Below are 27195 nucleotides of genomic sequence, written 5' to 3'. Positions count from 1 at the left end.
TGTCACCTCTTTACCTCTCTTCCACCCCCTCTGCACACAAGAACACTAAACTCAGTTTGACCTCTCTGAGATGTTAGCTTATTTTGAAGCCTTACCCTCATACTGCCCTGCCTCTAGAGTTTCTGTGACACACTGTGTAGTAAGATAAAGCACAGGTCTAAAAATACTCTTAAGATTCTTGTCACATTACATAGCATCTCCTCTGCTAAACCCTTGTGCTGCTGTGACTCACTGGCTGTGGTCTCGCTCATGAACTTTACTCTTTAACAGACAAGCTGTTCTTGTGTACTGGACAATGAGAAGAAGTGACAGTCATTTGGAAATGATTGCAAAAAATAATCATTGTTTTGGATTCTCATGTGATGTTAGTTTACTTTGATGGCGGTTCCCATTCTTGAAGGTGTATGCTATGGAGTTTTGTTGGATTTGTTTATTTTTTGTTGAATACCATTTTCTTTGGCTTGGTATGGACTGGTTAAGTTATCATCTGGAGGGAAAAAGGGAAAAGGACTACGGAAGAGCTGCTCATGCTCCCTGGCAACTCTTACTACCAGCCTACAAAAGCACAAGGATCAGAGAGGAGGAATGCACACTGGTTTAGATTCCGTGCCAGATCAACAATGAAAGCTTTAGCACAGGAAGGCCTGAATAAATTGTTGGCCCCTGCTCAACAGATGCACTTACGTCACTTCTGGGAGAGAAGGGCTAAGGGCCACACCATCTGCATTGAATCATAATTACTAGTTTTTAGTGCTTAAGCAATTTCATCAGCTAAAATAGAGAAAAGAATACCAATATCCCAAGGGGATATGCCATGTGTTTTTGTAATATTTTTGATTCTGAATGAGACACTTTATATGCTATGTTCTACAAAAGGAAAAAAAGGGCACATATGGAAAATACACCAGCTAATGGTTATTTTTTTCAGACCCCGACAGGGTTGGCCATGTGTTGTTCATATTGATCATATCATTGAGTCATCTTTATGAAATAGAAACCTTATAATGTTTTAATTAAAAACCATTCTCTATGTAGTCTCGGTTGCTTTAAGTCTTGGGAAATAAGGGCAAAGGTAAATAACAAATAACAAAAAGAATGATAAAAATTGAATGATAATAAGTCACAGCTTCAGGGCAGAAATTGTGTAATTTATGGTCTCCTTCCAAGCTAACTGGCTATATATAGGAATATATATATATATATATATATATATATATATATATACAGGAAAGTGATTAATAAATCTTATCCCAAATCACCATATAGGAATTCTTCATATTTTCATGTTAGACTCGTATGTTAGACTTACGAAGTTTATGATGCCAACTACTGGTTGATTTTACAATTATATTAAGCACCACGTAACACAATATTTTGTTGCAATGTGTGATTGCTAACCAAAGTTTTGAAGAAAGAGAAGGATGCAGGAAGGATGTTGGATGGCCATCATCACAACAGTGGTAGCAAACTAAAGGAGGATGATCAGTGATGGAAATGTTAAGCACTAGTCTTAGTCTCTGGTACCTACCTTTGCATCCTGGACATCCGATGCAGCTCCATGTCGTCACTCCCCCGAAAACCCTTGGCGAAGGGATTATTCTCAATCTTCAACTGCGTAATCTGTAAAGCAAACAGCAACTTGCAAAAGACCAGTCTTCCAGCCAATTTCAAACAGAGCTTTCATTTCTAGCAGTTCTAATGTAAAAAAAAAAACAATGCTATTTTTGCAAAGAACAACAGAAAACTGGTCTAAACTAACAATGTGAATTGTCATTTAACTCTTCAGAGTAGAAGCAGATGCATATTTGCAATTGCAGTTGGAGTCACTGGAACGATTTCAAGCTCTTCTCAGTAAACGCTGCGTGTGGATGCAGGACATTGAGTGAAGGGCAGCAAAGGGACTGATCTGTTTTCCCACTCTAGTCCAGTTCAGTGAATGAGCAGACTTCTCCTTTGTGTGAGAAAGAATTCAGATGTGACATTGATAAATGCCAATACGGAACACCGGTAAGCCACTCCATGACAGAGGGCCTTCCGTCCCTTTCGGGTTATTGTTCTGGATCAGCTTCATCTCTCCTGGCAGAGCATTGGATCCTCATGGAGAGCCATCCTTTGTTTCAGGGGATCGTTAGAGAGCTTGTCATAGCTGTGGTATGCCTTGGGAATAAAATGGGAAATATGTATCTGCATGCAATGTGCCTGATTTCTGCCATTGATTCCATCTGAGGAAAACTGACTCAAGTGATTTGAATTGTATGGCCTGGATTCAATCAACATTTGTCCTTTACTTTGATTTAGAATTAAATGCAAATCTGATTCATTTTTTCACAGGCACTTTGGCAAGTTCAGAAATCAGTTAAACTTAAAATATAAAGACAATTGCTGATTGAATACCAGCCTATGTCTTAAAATCCACAGTAAATGCATAATAGTTTAACTTTATTTTATAATATAGCTTGCGACCACAGTCAAATATAACTCATATATATATATGCATTTTTATATCATTCATCTATTGCCTGATACTGCAGTCATCTATTCCAAAAAAATATGTTAAAAAGAAAATATTTAATATTTTTTGTGTACAATTTTTTCAGAAGCAAGTCAATATAATGCAACTTTGTACCTAAGCACTGCAATAATGATTTAGGTAATATTACTTGCATTACTTATTTGATCAGTAGATCCCCTTGTCCATACAGATTGTATTGCGAACATTTAGCACATTTTTGTAGATTTGTGGATAGGTAGGCAGCTTAATGTATGCAGTCAGACTACCATTTTACTTATGTTCTACTTCTGTTCTATTCGTTTTATTGAAAAATCCCTCCATTGTGGCTATTGTAATATCCCATAAACAATTTTGTTCAATCAGCAAGTATCAATTTCCATCGTTTTTCAATTAAAATGACAGCTTGTACAATGGTGAATCACTAGCATATGTCACAATGACTGCATACTATTAAGTAGTAAACCGCTGAGTTTAAGGTATCTTGTTCCCAGATATGGCTGAAAGGATTGCCTCAAATGAATGTCCAAGGCCCTGCTGTAGCATAAGTAAGTCAGACATACTACTTCAATAAACTTTGTTGAAGTTGTATTACTTTTTATGATAAAAAATCAAATCAAATTAGTTGTATAAATCACATAGCACTACGCTGTTGAAATAAAGTGTAAATTGTTTAGTTTAACGTTCGCCATATTTTTTCCAGATGTATTGCCAAATTTATCTTTATTACGGTTCTTGGAATCCTTGCATCAATCTAAAAGTAAAGAGAAGACGATGTGTCGAATGCAGGTATCAGAATTAAGCACTTAGTGTTTGGCAGATATGGGTATTTAATAGACAAGATTCCCACAAGACTCGATCCGTACGGTTTTTGGCTTTCACTCGCCGGGGTTAGACTAACATTGTAAAAAAACATCCTTTGTGACAAAGGCTTCTTAATAGCATGATACGTTTGCAAACTACGTACCTATGTTACTCTCAATAAACAAATATTTACTCATTCATATTTTGGAAGAATGGTATGCTGTACGCTGCGCCAGTCAATGCATCACACGACATACACTTCCCATATATTTTCTGAAGTAAAAACGAATAATAACCCACTGAACATGGTAGAAAAAACTTCAATACACATTTAACTAAACTCTGGGTGAAACAATCTGATACTTACATCATTGTTAGTATATGTTAGTATAAGTGTTTAGACCACTTAAAACTATTTTTTCAGCAATAAGAAGACACTTCACAATACAGCCTATCACAAATATAGAATACATTTTTTGGAACCATAATGATCGTGGTGATTTGTTATTTGAATTGTTTTGAAACTAAATTAGAGTTTTTTAATGATATTTATTAAGTGGTTGTTTTTTGTACATACCAATGTCATGACGTTGATGTACGACATGGGATTCACTTCGGACATGATGTAGAAACTGGAGAATTGTGAGAAATTATATCAAATATATAACCTATGGTACACCGTCGACACTATGCAAATATTTCAGCTTGTCTTTTGTCTATTTTCAATGACAGTTCCTTTAAATACTGAAATGAATTAAGATTCAAATCCTACAGATTTTCTGGAACTTTTTGTTCATTTTTTTGAAAACGATTTTATGTATTCTAAAACTATACGGGCGGTAAATCAAAGAGGATAACGCGTTTATAAAAGTTTTTCAGCCTTCGAAATTGACCAGTCCTTATCTCCTCCCAAAGGAACAGTGCAATGTGATAACCTTTGCTAGAAATTTTTCCAAAAAATAGTTTTGAGGGAGCTAAGTAAAATCTGTTCCAGAAGTACTTTTTGGGTATAAGGCTTTATTCTTATTTACAATGAATCAAATTATACTTCATTTTTAAAAGTAATTTGTCCTTGAAAAGTTAGTATGTTTCCCGGAGTGCATTCTCCTAGGAATTGAATGTTAGGTGACCAAAACAATATGTCCTCGTCTGTATAAATGTATCAGCTGTTACAGTTTTGCCACCTCTGAGTTGCTATTAAAACGTGCTGTTGTTGTTTTTTTATTGCAGTTATTTGTTTACAGAATGCCATCTAAAGAGAAAACGAGAGGGTTGGTACCGAGGGAGGTCATGGAGAGGGCTTCATATTTGGAGAATAGTTACACTTGATGGTGTAAAACCATCTGTGTGCTTTTGGGGAGACCGTAGGCATTTTATATAGTGCTTAATATTTTATATTTACGCGTCGTGTTTCACGTTTTAAATGTTAATGTGTTCAGCCAATTTGCTTCCTGGGCTGACATAGCCTCATCTGGATGCTCCAAGTGATTAATGGAAAAGAAACAGCCACCTGTTCACAGGCATTTATAATAAGCACATACCAGATTGGTCGGTATGGTAGACTACTTGGTTTGTAAAAAGCCTACCTGGGTGTTCAGAAACAAACTAAATACGTTCTATTCAGCGATTTGGACATCACCACAACGCACTTCACGGTAGGTTACAAAGTTGCTTGTTCATTACTGTTTGCTCAGTCTTTCTCATGACTTGTGCAATCGTGTTTACGCACAGTTTTTTTCCCAGTGCTTCATAATCTGATGATGTCTCCCGTTACTACTGGAAATGTGTTTCTTTGATTAACATTAGTATGTGCAGAAAAGAACATATGCACCCACATTATAAGGCGTTTTCATTTACTGTTACAATTATTCCGTCCCTCTGTTACTATTATACCGACGCAACATCGGACTGCTAATACTTTTTAAATTGTATCGGACTGGATTACGTTATGAATATGAAGTAAACGGCTAATGACTACTGACCTGTCAAAGCTGTTTGAATGAAATTTTCAATAGTGCTAAGCTAAATATTTTTCTGAATAAATGAGCAAAATCGAAAAACTATTACATTTACAACTCTCCCCATTTTTCCTCACAATGGCCCACAAACATACTTTATTTATTGCATTCTGATTCTAGTAATGCCTTTCTGAAACGGGGATCTGTTCAAAAAGTAGCTATCGATACATTTAAAGAGCACACATATTGGCTGAACTTAATTATGGAATGCAGGCCTAACTGAAAAAATAATATATGTATGCTAATCAGCTCGAATGATTGCTAGACTACTTAAGCTTACAATCGACATTTCATTATGGAGTAACTTTTTATGTTAGCTACCTTTTGGCAGGACGGCTAAATGACGCTTGTGATATTCTTCCGTAAATTTGAATATATTACTGCCAGGCAGAGAGTTTCGGCGTCTGAAATCTCAGGGAGCCAACAGGTGTACGAGAATGCTTTCATCTATAATTAAACGTGTTTCTACAGCTCAATACCGAAGCGTATTGCGTGTATTCAGTTTTATCTGAATACAAAAATCCATGCCGGTACTAAACTGAGAACATGTGGTAGAATGTGGAAGAGGCGGTGCTGTTCAATTTGCCAGAGCTCAGTTTTAACGGTTAATGAGAACGACTTCTGACCATAAAGTTGTGTTCTTACTACCATTCTGCTAAGGGATTGGATATAATTAGCCGCTGCCTTAGGATAACATTCGTTTGGATTTCCTGTTCTGCAGGACACAGGGCGTTTTGATTGGCTCGTAAATCATTAATGGTTCTCATTTTTCTCACTCATTAGCCCACCGTAAGAATCCCTAAACATTTTCGGGAGTTTGTCAAATGATATGAAAATAAATACAAATATATGACGTCAGTCGATTTACAAGGATTTTTGTTGTGGCCAACAAGCTACTTTGATTATAATCGGCAGGTTATCAAACTAAGGACTAAGTGTAACCTATTGGTTTGTGTGTGCAATGAATTGGATTCTTACCTAGCGAAAACACGAGATAAATAATATCAGCTTGGCCAGGAGTCTTGGTAGGCCATGCATTAGGCTTAGCCTGATAATATACCACGAGTGAAAATGCAGTAACCTACGTGGTGCAAATTAGGATTAGCAATAATTAACAATAACAATAGTTGATAATACTACAACGTGCGTGAATACGTAGGCTATGATGTAAATCATATTTTGGTAAAGAGAAGAATATGCAAATGACCAGCACGAAACTCTTGTAGGCCTATTCATATATCTTGGGGTAGATAAATACTGTGCAATAAATGCTGGGCGAAATTAATATAGATCGAATATTCGTGTTTTCCTAATACTTTTCGTAATACATAGGCTATGCCGGGAAGATTTCCATGATGTAGGCTATGACAGTACCGAAGGACAAGGTATTACGAATCAAACGCAACTTTATAAGTTTCACGCTTTAAAAATGTTCACAGTAAAATGTCCAGTGTTAATTCAACACCAATAGTTTTGGCCCAATTGGGAACAAACGTTATCTCTTAGAGGTGAATTAGCTCTATTAGTGTTGAATTAACGCAGGGCATTTTACTGTGTAGTTATTCTACGACCGTGGTCTAATTGCACAGTGACGGTATTATGATTACATTGTGATTAACATTAAACGTAACATTAAACGTACTAGATTTAATGTGTTATTGACATGTATAATGATTCAATATATTTACATCGAATAGTAAACATGTTCATCGTTCAGCCTAAACAGCCTACGTTGTGTTTTAAAACATACAGCAACTACTCGCAGTCTAAATTATATTTTACAACGTATTTTAATTACTTTCATAAATTGTCTCTTGACAACAAACGGAGTAAATTACGCAGTGAACTTTTCTTGCAAGAAGGTTTCACTAAACTAATGAAACTGTTGCTACTGTAGCCTCCGAAACTAAATGTACATTACATCCGTCTTTTTTCGTTATTAAAACGTTTTCCTCTTGAAAAATGGATTAATTGTTAAAATAAATGCTAAATAAAAAATGTAGCGAAATAAAATAAATAAAACCCGTAAAATAGGCTATTTTATCTATATTATCTTCTCAATGAGCACCCTGTTCCACCCCTAAAGAACTCACACTCGAGTGGCAAAGATTAGTTAACAACTATTGCAACTAATTAATGCTGCTATGACATTACAGTGCATATTATTGGTAAAGTCAAACAACCCGCCATATTTTTCCGCGATTCAGATGTGAATTCGTATTAGTAAACTTGAAAGGAGGGGCTGTTGATTGCCAGAAAATTGAATAGCTCTGTGCAGCAAAACATGGGTTACATTTTTACATGGAACAGGCTACATATTTAAGAAAAACAAAAACAAGATAATGAAATGCAAAAGGCTGTTTTTTGATAAAATACCATCACCAACACCAACAGGAACAAGATTAAGAATACGAATAATAAACACTATAGCGAATTAAGCTTTTATTGATATCAAAATATTGTTTGCAGTCCCTTTCCCGGTCTAAGGCTTAGCTCTGCTTTGAAGGCCTTATGGTGTACTTCTTTCTGGCACGAACATCATAACAACAGTGATCAAGGGAAAAGAGCAGTTCAGTTCCGCCTCCAAGAGGTATAAACATTCTCCTTGGAATAAGTCAAATTTGACGATAAGAGTTTGGAACAGAAATTGTGAGACAGCCACACAGCGCGGATCCACGTGCCAAAACTATCGATTTCCGTGGAGTCTGTAGTAAGAACTGAAATTAAGACTAATGTTCCCAGTTAGACTACACTAGGGGAGAGTCGCTACAAATGCAAAAATGTAACAGTTTTTGGATATTGCTCATTTACCAATAATATTTTGCCTAGCACGATGAAATTTTACTTTAAACAGCTTTGACGTGTCAGTATAGCCATTATCCGTTTCAATTACGTTTATAACTTAATCGACCCGGATACAATTTAAATCGAAGTACAAGCAGTCCGATGTTACAGTCGGTTTAATTTTAACAGAGCGACAGAATAATTGTAACAGTAAATGAAAACGCCCTACAATGCGCGTATGAAAGATTTTTCTGCACATACTAATGTTAATCAAGGAAGCGCATTTCCAGTGGCAATGCGAGACCAGCCACATCCTCAGATTATAAAGCATTGGGCTTTATTTATGAAATAAGACTGCGCAAACATTGGCGCACAAGCAACTTTGTAACTTACTGTAAAGTGCGTCATGGTAACATCCAAATCTACGAGAAAGGTTGCGTTTGTTTGTTACACCCAGGTAAGATTTTACAAAGCAAGTAGTAAACAGACCAATCTGTGTGCTTATTATCAATGCCTGTGACCAGGTGGCTGATTCTTTTTCCATTAATCACTTGGACCATCCAGAGGATGAGGCTATGTCAACAAAGCAAGCAAATTAGCTGAACACATTTAACATTGAACACTGAACTAACTAAAAAGTCAAACCCAGTGATGAGTACAATTAATTTATTGAACAAATATTAAACACAATTTTGATTGCCTAAAGTCCCCCAAAAGGACACAACATGTAGATTACTGTCTACTGTCTACCATCTACTGTCCCTAATATTCAAATCTGAAGCTCTCTCGATGACCTCCTTGGGTACCAACCCTCCTGTTTTCCCTTTAGATGGTATTCTGTAAACATATAACAGCAAAAAAGCACGTTGTTTGTCATAGCAACTCGACATGATTGTAACAGCTGTTACATTTATACAGACGGGGACATTATGTTTTTTGGTCACTAAGCAAACAAATCTCGCTGAAATTCACTCTGGAAAATATACTTTTCAAGGACAGATGACTACTTTAAATTATGTACGCTTTGGTATATTGTGAATAAAAAAATAATGCCTTATATCCATAAATTATCCTACTTCCGAAAGCGATTTTTTTTGCTTACTTCGCCAAAAAACAGTTTTGTAGAAATATTTCCCAAGAAAATAGAATTTCCCCGTTATTTTTTACGCGGTAGAGGATTGAATTACTCGTGCACAAAACTGAAATGGCAAGCCATGGTAATAATAATAATAATAATAATAATAATAATAATAATAATAATAATAATAATAATAAACTACAGTCACTGTTATTCAAATAGAAAATGGTGTACATTTTAACAAATTGAATTGGAAAAAATGTTGCCTATTGTGGTTGCCGACAAGGGTATTTGAATTCACAATTAAACAGCAAAATATCCAGTGTTAATTAAATTCTTTGAGAGTAGCCTACACATGAGTTCAATGGGGTTACTGTGTAAGAGTTGATTTAACACAGTGCGATTTACTGCGAAGAAATAGGGTATGGAAAAAAGTGCAATGCTGGGACCACACCTCAAAGGGTCTTTCAAATTCAATCAAAACTTTTCAGCTTTATATTTCACATAAACTTGCCCGAGGTTAGTGAAGTCTGCCTTCTAAAAGATCCCGATCAGCCCATACGAGTAATAGACATAGCGACTGAACAGAACAGTGTGGTCATGTCCCCTTTGTCACCATGGTTTACAGGAAACATGCGGTTACAATATATTTACTCTCATGAACAATTCCTTGCGGCCAAGCTTGGTGCGACCTGGTAACACTGGACAATGAAGGATAAAGAACAAGTGTATGCCATAAAAAATAATCTAATACTCCGAACATCGATCTAACGTTTTCAGATCGGAAAAGCTCACGTTGTTCCATAGTAATGGTACGTCGTTTGACAATATTCTTCATCTCATACACATGGGACACAAAAACAAAGGTCTGCACATTTTCATGAATCTCATATTGGGTTTTCATAGGAACATTTTAAAGAACAAAAGTAAGAATAATTTAAGAAAATTTTTTGTGAATGAGGCAATTCTGTATAGACTCAGAAAAAAATAAAAACTTTCATTTATATGCAAAACGTCCTTCAGACAGATTTAATATGCAGAGAATGAATAATATAAATATATTTTATATTACCCTACACCTTCGAGCAAGTTAAACTTACATAAACTTGTTCCAAAACTCCCCCAGACACACTGAATAGGAAGAGGGTCATATATAACAGATAGCATCACCAAGAGGAAGAATAATGTAAAGGTATTTTATATTATGCCTTCTACTCCTAGGTTCTACTGTGAAACAACCTGATTGCCTGTTATTCGTCGTTTTGCCTGAAGAGTTGGATCATCCATTTATGAGAACCAGAGAACTTTAATTCTGCCTGTTAATTAAGCATTAGTTATAAAACAATATTCCTATAGGGGGAAAAAACGCACAGTAATGTTCAGATCAAGCATTACGACACAGACAAGAAGTTTCTGTTCCGGTTTTTAATGAAAAAATAATTGGTATTCAGGTTCTCTGCTACTTATTATTATAATTCAAAATGACTAATCTATACATTTTCAGGGACTTGTTCTCTGTCAATTGGATAAATCAATAAGATTTTTCCTGTTTTTAAACTGTATATTGAAAGAGTGTATCGTTGAATTAATAATATACAAACAATAAAATATTACTGAGATTTCAAGCTATATATTGCATACATTATTGCCGCAACATACAAATTGAGTACACTTTCCATTTCATTTTTAATAACATTTTTAATTTTTAGTTATTTATTTATTGGTTTTTAAATGATCATTAGTGGTAAATTGTTGGCAGTTGGGAAAAGACTACTGTTTTTTTTAGATAAGCCCTGTCCAGACCGGATTAGTTTCACTAGGGTGGGTCAGGCAATGTAATTATTATCAGCGTAATAAAGCAATTTTATTTACGTCGGGAACCATGTCACTGATTTTACCAAGCAAGCGAATAATAAATCCAGTCTATAAACCATTCAGTTTTTCAGCGAACTCCGAGGTCCTCTGACTGGGACCTCGGCTGCAGCTTGCTGGGGAGGCATGCCCCATAATATGCAGCACTATTTGGCGCTTTTCAGGGTTTCCTACAGATAATTCTATTACCGTCCGCATCAGCGTGTCATTATTAGATGCGAATCACAACTATTTTGGGTAGTACATTTTTATAATATGTGTTAAGATAAAATACACATTACCGACGATGTCCTGCAATACCACTCCCGTCCGGACAGGGCGTTGGGGTACTTTTATTTTAATGCTTAAGGTTTGCTAAATCATCAGAAGGCTTGCTAGATCATTTGTAATTTGTCTAAAGTTTCTACTGTCATGCTTTAAAGCCAAACGCTGGAGAAAACTTACCTTGTGGTTTTGGTAGGATGTGACAGCAATGAACGCAGTTTCTGGAAACACGTGAGTGCAAAAAGCTGTATTTTTCGAGCCAAAGCCATTGTTCTCATCTGCCTTCACAATGTGCAGCCTGGGTTGGTATTTATGCATGGAATTTAATATGATCTAGAAAAGAAATTTACATCAGCATTATTAAATCTAATCACAAGGGACACTGAAAACAAACACATTGTCCCCCAGATATATTCAGTTGTATTCAGTATAAATGATAAAACTACATCAAGTAACAGTCACAACCTCTGTTACTACCACAAATTGGTACCGCTACTCATACAACTACTTTTTCTGTTGTACAAGGCAACTTCATAATTTTCCCAACACAAGAATACACATACACCACCATACTTTATTGTGAACCTATGGAGCAGAAATGTGACGCACACTTTTTTCATTTCAGGAATGCACTGCCGACCTGCAGGGTCTTGAAGCTTATTTTTCTCCTTGCTTCATGTACTTCAACAGCTGCGGAAAGGCAGCAGAAGGGTTAAACAGAGCGGCTCCTCTGGTCTCATAGACTGATTTTGTTTTTCTCTCTTGTTTTACATTTTTTGACATTGCTTGTTGCTGCAATTTTTCAGAACAATCAATCTCCCTTCCATCTCTCTTGTAACATGGTGTGCTTATACCATTGTGACGTATGGCGCTATTGGCAGAATTGGAGGGTAGAGATACGCTGTCTGCCTTTGCCAAATCAGAACTACCTGCCGTTTTCCAAGAGCCTCCCATACTAGAGAGGTCCTCTCATCCAAAGATTTTGGCAAATTGCTTTGACATCCTCAGGAGATGGGAACATGGGCCACATGCGGTCTGAGGCTCTGTAATATCATTAAAATCGTCCTAATTGAGACTTGGTAGAGTGGTCAGTTTGTTTTGCGGCTCCCTGTCCTCAGCCCCTTGTCCTTACTCGTGTGTATGGTATATCTCAGGGGTATTGTCAGTAGGCTGTGGACCGCAACACATTAATCTGTGGCCCTTTGAACCCCTTCTCCTTCCGCTACTCTTTCCTGACCTTTCTGCTCCAGCTTTGGCCACAGCGAGCAGGCGTCCATGCCTTATGCTTATTTATTAACTCAATGAACATAATAAGCTTACTGAAAATCCCCTCCTTATGAATTCTCCACACAGTTTTGACCAAAACTTCCAAAAAAAATACAAAACTGAGTCCAAAATTAAACTAATTAAATATGTATAATATAAAAAAAGTACATTACATAGAACTACATTTGCTTCAGCGATTAATTAACTAGGTATCATTGTAAATTAGAACAGGGGTTTGATAGAAGTGAGGCATACTGTAGGATGCCAGATTATTGTTTTGAATATTGCACTTGCTCCATGGCTTCAGTGTACTGCTTGTTTTGGTTGAAAAGGCCCTCGGCCAACTTGAACGAAGAGTGTAATTATCCTGCAGTAAGGAAAGACTCCACCCCTCTCCCCACACAAGTAAACCTTCCATGGCATAGACCAGAGCGAATGCCTTTTCCCAATAAACACACCACAGGAACGTTCTGTATAAGGGAAACTGTTATCTGGGCACTTGAGCTGGTGGCTCCATTTATCCCCCCTCTGCAATATGCACAGAAAACATGTGTGTGTATGTGCGTGTTCATCTGGCGTAGTGAGATGAACACTAAAATCTGTTGTATTCTTACAGTGGCATAATTTAAATTTCAGTGACTTCTGAGAGGCTGTAGGTGACCAGATTAGAACAGATAAAATAAGATATAGGCTAGTTACACCTGCCACATATTTGTTAAGTCAAACTTTTACCTTTTTCTTCCTTATCTGCCCAGACTATAAAAGTGCAGGGGGGGACACCCCCCCCCCCCCCCCAGTAAATTACACCTGTATATTCTTATATCAGGGCATATAATTGAAAGACCGGGGGAAGGCTTTCCCAGAATACCTTTAGGACTCACTTGAAATACCCACTTTGTAAGTTAACACTACTTTCAGAGATCCATGACACACATTTTCAAAATACACTGAATGAATAAGGTTAATTTGCTCCAAAAACCTGCTGGTATACATCATATCATGTCATTTAAAACAAAACAGTTCACTAATACTTATTAATTTATATACTTCCTCATTTTTATTTTACATTCCTGTCTCTCTATTCATTGTGCTCTATTTTGTATTTTAAGTGCAATAGACTAGCAACTTCAAAATTAGCTCAACAGTTACAAAAGCAAAAATAGTACTGTAATTGTATTTCCTTACATAAATGCATGCGCTCCACACAGGACCTGTTTTTAATATGTTAAATATGGTTACGTTACGCACAACAGCTGGAGCAACATGCATTCTGGTGGAGAAGCCATGTTTTCATTATTATTCTCTTGACTCTCTTTCAACAAAGAGCAAGGGTATGCTATAGACCACTGCAGATCATCAAAAGTGTAAACCTTCACAAACTAAATCACAATCAGACTGCTCTGGGGGTCATTTCTCCAGCTGGGGCTGCACAATACTGCAAAGATTATTTACAGTTCTGACACTGCTGGAATAAGCTAAACCTTTATACCAAACCTAAGCATATCTACTGGTGACTTCAGATTGAACCTCTCTGGGTTTTAGTTGCCACCACTGCCTTAGGAGGTTGCTGCTTTCTTTTATTTTCTGTCATACAGTTGTATATTATTAAATTAGATAGCAATTCAAATAAATTATTTTTTACAAAACATTCTAGCTTTCCCGTTATATTGTAGCATAATTGACAAGCACAAGATTATGATGATGTGATGGATCAAAAATGTTTGTAGTTATGTCATTATCATTATCATCACTCAAATTCATTAACTTTAATTTTATTTATTGCTTAATGATCACGTTTTAATGGCCACTTGGAATCAAGTACACACAACACATGACTTGAGTGTGCCTCTGAAAAAGTTAGTAAGGGCATTGAAAATTAAATCCAGCAATACAAATTAGAGATGTGCCAAGTGGTTACCACTCCATGACTATAATTCCAACATCCTTCTACACTCCTTATCCTATGAAACATAGGTTTTTCAAATTGTGGGCCAAAAAAGGTTGAAATTTCATTACGTACACTTCAGTGTCATCTCTCAGTAACTTCAACTTTGTTTCAGACCCAGGAATAGTGAGAATTTTTACGGAGAAATGAATGCAGGCGAGGCACTATTACAGCGGAATACGGTAAAATTTGAATTGAACTGAACCGCGCAGCATTATGGGATATGACACTTTTACTGAAACAACCGCCATATACTGTCATTGTTTTATTCACTCCTTATCCAGCTGATTTGTGGTGAGCGTTCTGATGCAAAATGGCCGCCGTGCATCACCCAGGTGGGTGCTACACTGGTGGTGGTTGAGGTGAGTTTTCCCCTCATCACTGTAAAGCCCTTTGAGTGTGAGAAAAGCACTAAATAAATGCAATGAATAGTTATTATTATATTATTATTATTATTATTATTATTATTATTACAAATAACATTACATGCTACAATGTACAGTATTTAATAATATTAACTTGCATTACTTTTACAGTTGATGTGAAAAAATATAAGTGATTGCTGCAATTTAGAAACAGCAGATTATAGTCCAGTGGAGCAATTATAGTCTAGGCTCATTTATATGGAGCTCCTGGGGGCGGTAGCGGCCCCTATTGGTCAATACATATAAAGAAGTGACCTATATTCACTTTTGTGCTGACAGCTTTTTTGGTTTTCTGTCTATATACACCTATTATAGCTTAAAATATGTGCAATTACCTGGGGAATAAGTTAAAACAAGAATTTTATCATTGAGCTTTAATTTCTATTTGCAAAGATGAAAGATGAAGAGAAAGTGTAAATTACTGTGAAGCTTGAGGTAAAAGTACTTAGTGGCTACTAATTTATTGTAAATTTACAGCCATTTACAGCCATTACAGTGCATGCTAGAAACTAATGTATATGACAATGCACCATTGTTAGAATTTAATTATGGAGTGTCAGCTCTTTCCTACATTATAATATTTTAAAATCCTTGTATCTCTCTGTCTGTCTGTCTGTCTCTCACACGCACACACACATACACACAAGCACACACACTCTCACTCACTCACTGACTTACTCACACAAGTTCTGATACCTAATGTGTTTATTTGCAGAACAAAACAAAGGCAATATACCAGAACAACACTGGGTAAGACACCAGTAAAAGTTCTTGCCTGAAGTTGGAATAAAGTAGAAAACTGTGGGCGAGTGGAAAACTCACCCATAAGAGGGACATTACCATCACCTTGTTTTACAGTCTATGGCTCTGTTGATTAACTAACGAGAACTTTTTCCTTCCAGGCAAAATGAACCCATAACTGTTTTCATTAAAACAATAGCCATACTTTGTGATAACATTTCAAGATAAAAACATTGTTAATGTAAAGCATGATATACGTGGGTCCAATTAAAAACCACATGAAATGCATATGCTGGCTATTGATTAGAATGTAGAGAGGTATACATAGGCAGGTGAAACAGTATAAGATGAAACAAATGTTTAGAATCAGCAAGTTTCCTAGCAGTGTGCCCACTGGCACAATCTTTAACATTCCAAAGACTTTTTATTACAGATTTTTCCATTATTTTCATCTCTTTTTGATCTGCGTAAAGGACAAATTTAGTGGACTTTCAAAAACCTCAGATAAAGATAAAAGCAAGGCCAATTTTTCAAGATTTTTAAGATAGTGGTCCCATTATTATCAACCTTATGGATTAAGTACTTGTTTGTGCTTTTGATAATTTTAATCATTGCCACCAAGTTAGAGGTCAAATGGAACACATGTAACATTTTGCCCATAAGTTGACTTATATACAGTATAAATGCACAACCCAGGGTTTCCCCTCCCAAAATCAAAACACTATCTCACTTGTCGAATTTTCCAGTTATACAGGATTGCCCGCATAAGCACAAAATTAATTTTGTCCAGGACTATTTCTCTTATGGAACAAACTTGTTGGCTGAGGCTGGTAGAGACAGATTTGTCTTGTTTTTGTTGCTAGTTGTTTTAAAAACTTCAATATGATTATGCAACAGACTTTTTCATGAGGCTGTAAAATTTTTATTTCAAACATATTTTCATGACTTTCCAAACACACCATATAAAATGAATTCAGGTCAATGGATGGAGATATGGGACATGAGTGATGTCAAGCATTACAACATCATTAGGTTTTGCTGAAAGAAATCTGCAGCCTTGGTATACGAAGAAGGCTAATTGGACTGTCATCATTTTTCTGAATGAACTAAAGGGAAACCAATACATTTCCAATATATTCCTATCCAACAATGTAAGCACAAGATAAAGAAAGTTGTTTGGTTTAACTTTATGCTTATAATATATATGATTTACGCCAATAAAATTATATTAAAAACAAGTCATAAAATGTTTGGTTACGTGGTGTGACCCACAGAACTGTTTTATATGTAGAAAATTAAATATAGGTGTATAATTAAACAAGGAACATCACCTTTACACCACCACTAATCTGTAGCTGATGCAATTATCACTGCTATTACTACCACTGCTACTACTCCTACTATCATAGTTCTACTAACAAAACAACATCAACAACATTAGCTGTTATGCCTTCTACTACTACTGATACCGCTATAAACACTGCTGTAACTGCAGGTTTTTCTAGTTTTACTGAATAAAAGCTAGCATTAATAGGAACTATGTCCAAAATCAGTTAAGACCAAACCAGGAGCAACCAGGAACATCAAAGAGGCAAAGGGTAGGAGTAACTAAGTGCATGAATAAACGCATAACACTTACATGTCCAAAAGGATCGAGGTGGTTGTTTGTTAGTTTTAGCTTCTGGAAGGAGACAAGCTGCCTCATCCAATGTGCCCCCGTCGCTGGTGAGTCTGGGTGGACGTACAACCTCCCGGGCATAGCGGGCTCTGCCTTCCCCGTCACAGACCTGAGTCACACCACATTCATAGTGTTTTACATCACTTACATGACCGATCCATACATTGCTCTCTCCTTCTAATTGTTAATCATATAGGTAATAGGCCTTCGTCTTCCGCGCGTGCCACTGATAGCAGCAAATTAAAATCCAAAGACAATTCCCGTCACATTTTTCGGGCCAAATCCAACACATTTGGGGTTTTCTAGTGTTTTGCTTTCCGTCGACTACTTGTGAAACCGATATTCAGGCCAGGCAAAGAATTCAATGTCAGTACTTTATTAACATTTACTTTATTTACTTTTTGTGAATCATACATCTCAAACGCCACATGAATGGAGCAATTTCGTTAATTTCAGTTAAAACAGGGAGCAATGAAAACTGATCAAATCAATTGGCTATATAAAGGAAATTATAAAAACATTTATCAGTTTGAATATCTCAAAGTAATTTCATACGCGGTGTATTCCGAAACATTAAAGTGGTGTGAATTTTGTGAGTTTATTTTATAAATAAAATCGCCCACATAGATGGCTCAATTGTAACATATGACTTAATGTAATTTTAAGACATATTTTTGAGAATGAAAACACACGGTCTACTTGGCGGACTGTGAAATATTTCCCGCAGGTTTCGTTTATATGTAATTTAAAGTAATAAAAAACAATTGCCGATTCATTGTTCTGCAGTTGCACAACATACGTTCTACAATACCTGCCTTAATGGCCTGAGCTTAGAATTGGGTGTCCTGACAATATTGGCGGTGCTATAAAGTAATGCAAATAGGACATAGTGGAGTATGCTTTAATTGGATCAGGGAATATGCCTTCTCGATAATTATGAATTGGTTTGAATTTAAATACAAAGAAGCACCCCTTTATTAATATTTAAAATTGGATTTTAGTTTCCTGTATAGAAACGCCTTGACCATTGCTGTTGCCATTATGAGGCTGTGTATACAGCACAGTACACGTTTTACTGCATTGGAAAACTTTCATGTGCTGAAGCCACTCCACGGGGAACAGCCACAAAAGTAATAAATCACCATTTAGGTCTATTACAATATCCAACAAATACCAGTTTTTGGGTAATTCAGATAAAACTAGACTCATCTATGTCTTAGCATTAATCCATTTTTAGGACTCATGTGAATACTTAGAACAGTAACATCTCATACAAAAAAAAATAGAACATTTCGTAACTTTCTTTATCATATTGGTCTACTTTCTAATCATTCGTGGCCTGTTGAAGAATGCATCTGCGTTGTATAAAAAACAGCTAGGCTAATTCGTAAAGGAAAATTTTCGATTTTTTAAAAAACTAATTGTTGGTGGTTTAACTGCGGCACAAATGCATAATATAATTGTTTTAAATGTGATTTGCACATTTGCACAGTACAGCTTAAAATCCTAAAAAAGAAGTGTAATGACACCTCCATTTTCGATACATACCATTTATTGTCAGCAAATTTGTAACGGTGGTCATCAGCCGGCACAATATCCATCAAGAGAATATATTTCGTTTTTGGATTAAGTCCAGTAACCTTCACCTTGTAGCTTGGAAACATTCGCCTGCAAATTAAGAAGCAAACAAATACAATAATATTATACTACTACTTCTATACTAATACTTGTACAACTAGGCCTACTGCTACTACTTCCACAACTATAATAATAATAATAATAATAATAATAATAATAATAATAACAAAAAGAAGAAATTCATCATCATCATCATCATCATCGTCGTCGTCGTCGTCGTCGTCGTCATCATCATCATCATCATCATCATCATCATCAAGATCAACCCAGATATACTGATGTTGATTAGCACGGATTAAAACAGCACAGATGGACAGCTGCATGACACGTTGTATAAATTCTTGATAGACAACTATTATAATAGATGAGTTTGTCTGAAGTTTAGTGACTACCTTCAATTGGTGATTGACAATGTAGTGCCGTAAAACCGCAGCCATGTTTAATGCAATATGTACACAGAAAAACATCTGTCATCTATCTTAAAACGAATTAATTAGAAAGGGGGAAAATGCTGCAGTGGTGCCTATGCCAAACCAGTGCTAGAAAACACCACAGTAAAGTGACTGCATCGTCAGGAACCATCTAAGTGGTAAGAAACAACTGATATATCATTCAGAAAACAATTGTGAAAGCTTTATGTTATCTGCAAACCGTTGTAACTCTGTCTCATTTCTCAGGAAGGACATTGTTTAAAAAAAGCAGCATAATACGTTTGCAGTTATGTGCAAGTGATTAGTATTTTAATGAGTTGACAAGGTACGTAGTGTTTTCATTCATCATGAAACAAAGCAACGACCTAAAGCACAATATGCCAAAAACAAAATTATCTTTCATTTAAAAGATGAAACATTTCATTATCTCTCTCTCTCTCTCTCTCTCTCTCTCTCTCTCTCTGTCTCTCTCTCTCTCTCTCTCTCTCCATACATAGGCCTACATGTATATGCATTTACAAACAAACAAAAAAACCGACAAAATTGTGAAATACGTTTTTATACCAGAAGACTGAGAATTTTCGGCCATTTTTATCTTTTCACCATTACAGAATCTGAGGCGGAAAGACTAATTTCTATTTCGGAAAGTTTTGCGGAAGTTAACATCAAAAGCCTGGGGCTCTGCAAACTTGAATCTAGAGTTTTGTTGCAACAAACTAACGTTATCCAGGTGGCAGTAATATTAGGCCTCTCTTTTCTAGGCGGGAGGGGTTAAGGAAAGTTTATTAAAGTTTCCAACCAATATATAATATAGTATAAAGGCCTCCTTGTGCAGCCGTGTGAGAGACTGAGGACATTTTATGGAATAATTTAGTGCACACAGGAAGTATATGACACGACCGTAATAAATAATTGAGCCCAAGAAATTAGGAAATAAAGAGACAAAATGTTTACAATAGTACGAACTTATTAAATATAAGAATTTGAACTTGACATCGATGGACGCAATATTTTTGCGCAGAGCCATAATCTTATGATCTTGTCTGTTTATTACGTTTACACAGTAGGCCTTGTACAGGCAGTTCAGTTGGCTACATTATACAAAAGCTGATGTAGTTTTACTATTGAGTGGACTTAACTTTCAACTGCGTGCCATAAAGTATTTAACAGACAAAAACACAGTTTCACAAACTGGGGACAGACACGTAACACAGACCAGATAATTGCTTTTGTTGATTAACTTTTTAAAAGACACAAATTCATCATTCACCAATAATTGTTACAGCGCAATAAAATGGGCTATAGACCCTATTGTTTTCCAGTACATTGTGCGTGAATGAGCTATGGTGCGTCATAGCCAACAGCTTTCGCGTTCAGTTGTGAATAATATTTACTCATATTATTTGTTTGAAGAAAGCCATGCAACGCACACTTTTTGTATGATCTGTTATTACAATGCTCCTTACCTCCCCGCCTTTGTGATAATCATTTCAGTCCCAACTTCATGAAATTTCGTCCACAGTTCTCTTTCGTGTAAATACACTTTTATTCCTTCCATTCCCTAATAAATAGAAGAGAGAGAGAGAAAGAAAAAAAAGAATGGCAGCAAAGCAGGAGTTCAAAACATCAAACATAGATTTGCATGCGTGCAAGCACACCGACCAAGAGAAGCATATTATAACCTATACCGGAAAGCTTTTGAACAACATGAAAATTAAAATCTAAGTTCAGATTTGTTCTGTTGGGTTCCAAACGTCTGTCGCAGAAAAGTCAATTAATAATCATACTGTTGAAGTAAGTAGCCTAAGTAATATAGAGCCAGAAAATTCGCTAAAACGTTCGTGATTTCAAGTCCTCTGTAACTACATTATCTGTAAGCCTACTTATGTTGTACATTCAGTTACTACTGACATATATGATATACCTCGATAAGATACCAGGTTGGATGAGATCCAGAAATAAATATTTTTAAAAATGGGGTTCACATACATAAAGGCTGTGAGGGTAACATCAAATTAATTGAAGAAAATGCCAGAAATAAACAACAAATAATAGCATTTACTCCTCATACACATTTAGTCTTCTTTGCATTTCGGTAAAAAAAGAAAATACACTTCATACACTACACTGGTCGCGATACAACAATGAAAACGTTAATTTACGTAATGAATGAGCTGAAATGTACCCCTGATTACCCCAGAGTATATGTAATATATGCTATCATTTATGAAGTACACAGAAAAAAGAAACAATTTAGACGATTTTAAACTATAAATCTTTCAGCTAATTTATCTAAGATGTGTCCTTTGATATAACACAAAACTGTACAATACTCCCAAGACTCCTATTTACAAAATAATGAAAAAATAAATTCGACAAATTATTTTGATTATGGCTTAGTCCGTATTTAACTTTAAAAACCTGTCTTCTTCTAACAGCACGACTGTGGATTCTACAGTAATTACTAGCTAGACACAGTTCTAACCTGTTGAGTGTACGTTGTCTGAGGCGATGGTGATTTGCTTGAAGTTCCAATTTGGTTGTCTTGTTTACTTTCATTCTGTAACTCCTTTGAATCCGATTCATTCGGGGTACTGGGGAGTCCAAAAGCCTCCTCGGCATCGGCCATGTCAGACATGTCTAAAGATTAGTCTCCAACTGCCAGGGCACGGGACAAACGAAGCAAATAAACACAAACGTGAGAAAATAATATTTTCTATCCTTAAACATAATATATGTTTAACTAAACACAATCATTAATGCCATGGTGTAAGGATGGAAGTGAGAGAGTTACTCGAAACAAAGGAATAAGTAGGCTACACCAATACAGTATATGCTTTACATAAAATGAAACCTAGAACGGTGAAAAATAAAATAAATAAATAAAAAAACCACGAGGAGTTCCAGTGCCTGATTAGATGTTAAAGGCTGGTCCTTTCCACCGGACAGGCCTAATAAATAAAATATATTGGAATATAACAGACACAGAGACTTCTCAAATGATCTAAAATACGATTAATTGAACCTATACTGCACACAAATGAAAAACGATGTTAATTAAAAACTTTGATAAACAATATAATGGCCTTCGGCGTTGACATGCTTGGGAATGGCTAAGCTTGGGAATTCCATTTTAAAGCCACACCTCGATTAAATGTATAGTGTGTGTGTGTGTATGTGTGTGTGTGTGTGTGTGGTGTTTGTGTGTATGTGTGTTTGATGAGGTACCTTCCATACCATCTATAAAATGTACTATAGCTACAACATAATGACAAACTGTTCTTAATTATATTACGCACAAAAAACATTCAAAGGGGTCGGTGCAGTACTCCTTTATTTTCTTCTAATATAATACGCCAAAAATTCTGATCTTTGGTGATATTGTGGTTTTCCTAGCATAAATCGCTTGCTGAGGCAAGGACATGTGAATCACTATTTTCTTATTGAAACCAAATGATGGCCTATCGTTACATTTCCTCTAGTGCATATAACATAGGCTATTGAAACATTTAATACAGCAGGTGATTAAAAGAGCACCTTTTGGGTGAAATCCATGCAGTTTATTGATAAATTACTAAACTGGGACACACGACGGCTGCAAAGTCCCCAGTAGTTGGATTTTTCTGTTTGGTACCAAGGGTCTAAAATTCTTCTTATTTTTTAAACTTCATATCACAATAGGTCAACTTTTGCAATGGTATTACCAGTATAGTAGGCTGCTACTTGTAATGTTGCTTTTATAGTCATAATTTGCGTATTGCCAATGAAGATTAAACTCAGATTATAATAAAATAAAACTAGCAGCATTAAAACAAAAGATAAAATGAAAGAGTCGTCCATATGCTTAACTTACTTTCTCAATTCAAATCCTCTTTCCAGTAAAGCTAACTTTCATAGTGATTAACACTAATAATAGGCCTACAACGAATAATACTACTACAGCAACTACAACTACTACTAACTAACAACAACAACAATGAAAACTGTAAAAACTTTGAACAGAAGAGTACAAAGTCTCCTGCACTCCTCGTGAATTATTCTCAAGCAAGAGCACTTCCAGAGGCATTTTAAATTAACATATATTAAGTGTTTCTTCTGCATTGTCTTTTCGGCACAAACATCGAATAGTGTGGCGTGCAAGTTCTTCCATAATAAAACATCTCGCGTTATTATTTTATGAATAGGTTGAATGTAAATATGAAACAGAAAAAGATATTGCCTACTATGGGATTACGAATTCTTATAGTACCAGCAACGATGTCTGTGGTAGTTTTACAGCCGATTCTCTTTAATAATGTGCAGACCGATTAACATCAAACAATAATTGCATGCCAAAACAAAACATTTACCTAGGTGCAGACATCAACAATGCCCCAGAATTTATGCAGCAAGAAGATTCGAACGGTGTAGGCCTTAGTGGGCAGGGATTGCAATAACAATGACCCAAGTGAACGGCTGATCGTGACATCGTGAATTACCCTGCATACCGAAATCTCTTTTACCTCGTACTTCGAGACGAACCGTTCAGTGTAGGAATCCCTCAGAGTGTCGTTGTCCTGATTTTTCCTCAGAGGTGTTTGATTTGTTTGTCTGCAATTTTATTACCGCATATTCCAAATGCATAACCCCAAAGTTCGACCCAGCAGATCCACGAATTGTTTTTCGTCCAAAACACTTCCAGGTTGCCAGATGCCGAAGATATTTTTACGGAGGTAAGAAAACAGATTAGAAACTGCTCACTGCGGTTGTGTTACCGGGATTATTATCGAGAACCGCTAACTTTTTCAGTATGCCTTATCCTACGATTGTGCTGACCAAAGCAGGAGCGTAGTCCTCCCATTGAAGACCTGGTTCATCTCCTCGTCCGTCGTCTCCGCCTTCACCTCTCTCTCTCTCTCTCTCTCTCTCTCTCTCGCTCTCGCTCTCGCTCTCTGCGTGTGTGCGCGTCTCTCTCTGTCTCCGTCTACTCTGTCAATCTCTACTGAGTGCTAGCGATTCGCTCAGCAAGCTCAGGGATGAAGACATGGGGTAGCCTAGCTTTAGTTGCTCTCACAGTGAATCACTTATCAACACCGAAGCTTTCAGTCCCCACCCATCCCCCTGCCCTCCTACCCTGTTTTCCCCTTTGCTTGTCTCTCAAGAAGGCAACTGAATCTACCATTTAGGCGAATATTTTCTCCTAAAATGTTACTTCGCTGTACTTCGATAGCACAAATACCCTACAAAGAACATCCCGAAAATATAGCAATTATATCTGGATGTCATATGCAGCAAGGTGCATTTTCACAGAGGAAGACTCACGATCACAGAGAAAGACTCCACTAGCCATCCTTTGAGAACAAAAAAGACGGATAATTTGCGCTAAGCATGCATGCGTTATAATAACTGTTTTGAAAGGGATGATATCTGGTAAATCTGAACGAGAAAAGCAATGTTCTAGCATAAACTGCATTCGTAGTAATGGGGTTGTCCTGAAATAGGCGAACCACGCGTCAGGGAAGGTCTTGTTGGAAGGCATTCGTGTCATTGAGCAGGCTACAGAGGATATCATTCAGAAGCGTATGCAAAGCTGAATCGATTAATCCCAGGAAAAATGATCAAATGACATGTAGTCTACGTGGACAGAAATGCCGATGTAATTAATTTAATACATGCCATTCCGATATTGACATCTCGCTTTAGTCCGCGTTGTGAAAAGTGACCTCGATATATAAGCATTCATTTTACCATCCAATACCGCCACAGAATGCCATGTCTGATTCACGTTACGTTTGTGGACGATAGTTCTCATTGCGGATTTTTCTTTAACGAGACTGCATTTGGAAGTCAATGCTGACAAACTCTATTCACAGATATTTTTGATTGAGACTTCCCCGGTGTGAGATTGATCAAATATATCCAACTGGGTCAGAAGACATTATGATTGTGAATATTTCCTCACTCTGAATTCGATTGCTTTTCTTAGTTGCAACTGGCTACTGTTGGAGATCCACGGCTTTCTCGCGTCTTCACGAATATATTGTCAATATAAATTTGTTGGTCAGACAAGAATGCCCACAAGGACTTCTAATGGAACAGTTATGCGCGTGCTGATCTCCAATTACGTTGTTTAAATGTAAGGTTATTTATGCATAGGCTCCTAGTACGCTTACAATCAGAACCATAACATACGCGAAACATGCGAAAGCAATATGATGTATTCAGATTAATTATCGCAGTAACAAACAGCAACATCTAGAAATCATTTACACATGTTATTTTCGTTGGAAATTTTCAAATTTCTTTGCCAGCTATGCCCCGTGCTAATGCTAAACAGAAAATAATATGTTCAATACAGAAAACAAAATCTGAGAAACGTTTCGGATCTTTCAGAAAACAATATTTGGTTGACTAATACACGCGTATATGAAAATGTACACCTTACCTTTACTAGTTTACCTTTAGTAATGCGCTACGCCAGTTCCTTTAATTCTCATATGGTAAAAACCTTCAAATTAGACAATGCTGCTAAACGGGGTTTATCAAAGGAAAACAGTGAAGTGGCCCGGGTTCCACGTTTAAGTTGCTCTGGCGGTCGCTTTAAAAGGTGTCCCTACACTGTCCGCTTGTAGCAGTCGAATAAAACACGAATCTTCCAGGGTAATATCTTATATCATAAACGTTCCTCCTATAGAACCCACAAACGTCACCAGTAACATAATTGACCCTCTTTGTTATTGTATGCAGCAAAAATAAAGCGTTCATATAGTCACGATCGATCCGGATTTGTAGAAAAGAGCAAGGAAATGTATCCACATATTGAGTGTAGTGAGTGAAAATGTGTATCCACGCATTTGTCTACACGCACGTGTATCAAAACACCAGCTCGTCGCATGCTTATTTCCTGTGCACTCATGTTTGTTGCGGACTTGAGCTACGTGTTTTATTGCAGCCAAGAACATGATAAATGCCAACTCAGACACCCCTGTAACAACCGGATAGCGCTATATATAGTGAATGATAACCTTGTGGTTCACACATGAAAGTATGGGAACCAGTTATTTGCAATGATAAAAGGTAACCCTGCAAACTCATGCCAAGATAAAGTAATGTCTGTGCCCCCGGGGCAACTCGGAACTCTCCCGTTCAACACAAGATATGCTATGAAGTACATACAACTCTTCTGGTGTCTTAGATGCATTCGCATTCCATTTTCTATAGTTTTCGGGGTCAAACTAAAACGAAAGTGTATTTCTTTTGTAAAAGAGACCTTGATATCACATCGTCAGTGCTTTCTCGTGTGGAAGAGATGTCTGTCTGCTTCAGAAATATGTGGGTGAGTCTTTGACTTTTCACGATGGGTTATTATTAGAGGAAATAATAATAACAGGAGAACACTATTTTATTCTTACTGTATGACCCAGGCTAGGTCGGCTTCCATGAGAAAATACATTAGATTTAGGCCTATCAATTACCTAATGTAAGGTAGTCTACTAATATAGTGTATCGCATTCTCTGCTTCAGAATTTATAAATGTACATAGTCTATACATCGCCGTAGTATTATTAACAACAATAATAGCGTATTAGTGGTAGGCTACAGGCCTGCGAGTGCTAACATTTTTAGTACAAGAGCTTCAGAACGGCACACTGCCCCACAAAAAGTGGCAAAGGATGAATGGCACATATTATATTCAGGACTTTAAATGCTTTGACCCATATTCATTTTACGCGAAACCCTTTACATTAGGTATGTTGTGTGTG

The 27195-nt window shown here is 36.6% G+C and overlaps 1 protein-coding gene across 3 annotated transcripts in view; it reads right to left on the bottom strand.

Moving 5' to 3' along the window:
• The window catches only part of LOC118237404 (T-box transcription factor TBX5-like), a 36833-nt gene extending 10517 nt beyond the window's left edge, over positions 1-26316 (bottom strand). The window contains exons 1-7 of one of the 3 annotated variants that reach the window (XM_035436081.1): positions 25878-26316; positions 21939-22111; positions 20920-21014; positions 18933-19052; positions 17346-17493; positions 11510-11662; positions 1529-1620 (exon numbers count right to left, since the gene is read on the bottom strand). In XM_035436081.1, coding sequence (XP_035291972.1) covers positions 1529-1620; positions 11510-11662; positions 17346-17493; positions 18933-19052; positions 20920-21014; positions 21939-22091 — 761 coding nt within the window. In that variant the 5' untranslated portion in view covers positions 22092-22111; positions 25878-26316. The other 2 variants (XM_035436079.1, XM_035436080.1) reach the window with 2 other exon arrangements.
• Between the last annotated feature and the right edge of the window lie 879 nt (positions 26317-27195).

Source organism: Anguilla anguilla, chromosome 10 (assembly GCF_013347855.1).
Source record: "Anguilla anguilla isolate fAngAng1 chromosome 10, fAngAng1.pri, whole genome shotgun sequence".
Lineage (NCBI taxonomy): Eukaryota > Metazoa > Chordata > Actinopteri > Anguilliformes > Anguillidae > Anguilla > Anguilla anguilla.
The sequence above is the reverse complement of the archived record's forward strand: the minus strand, read 5'-3'. Positions and strand labels throughout refer to the sequence as shown.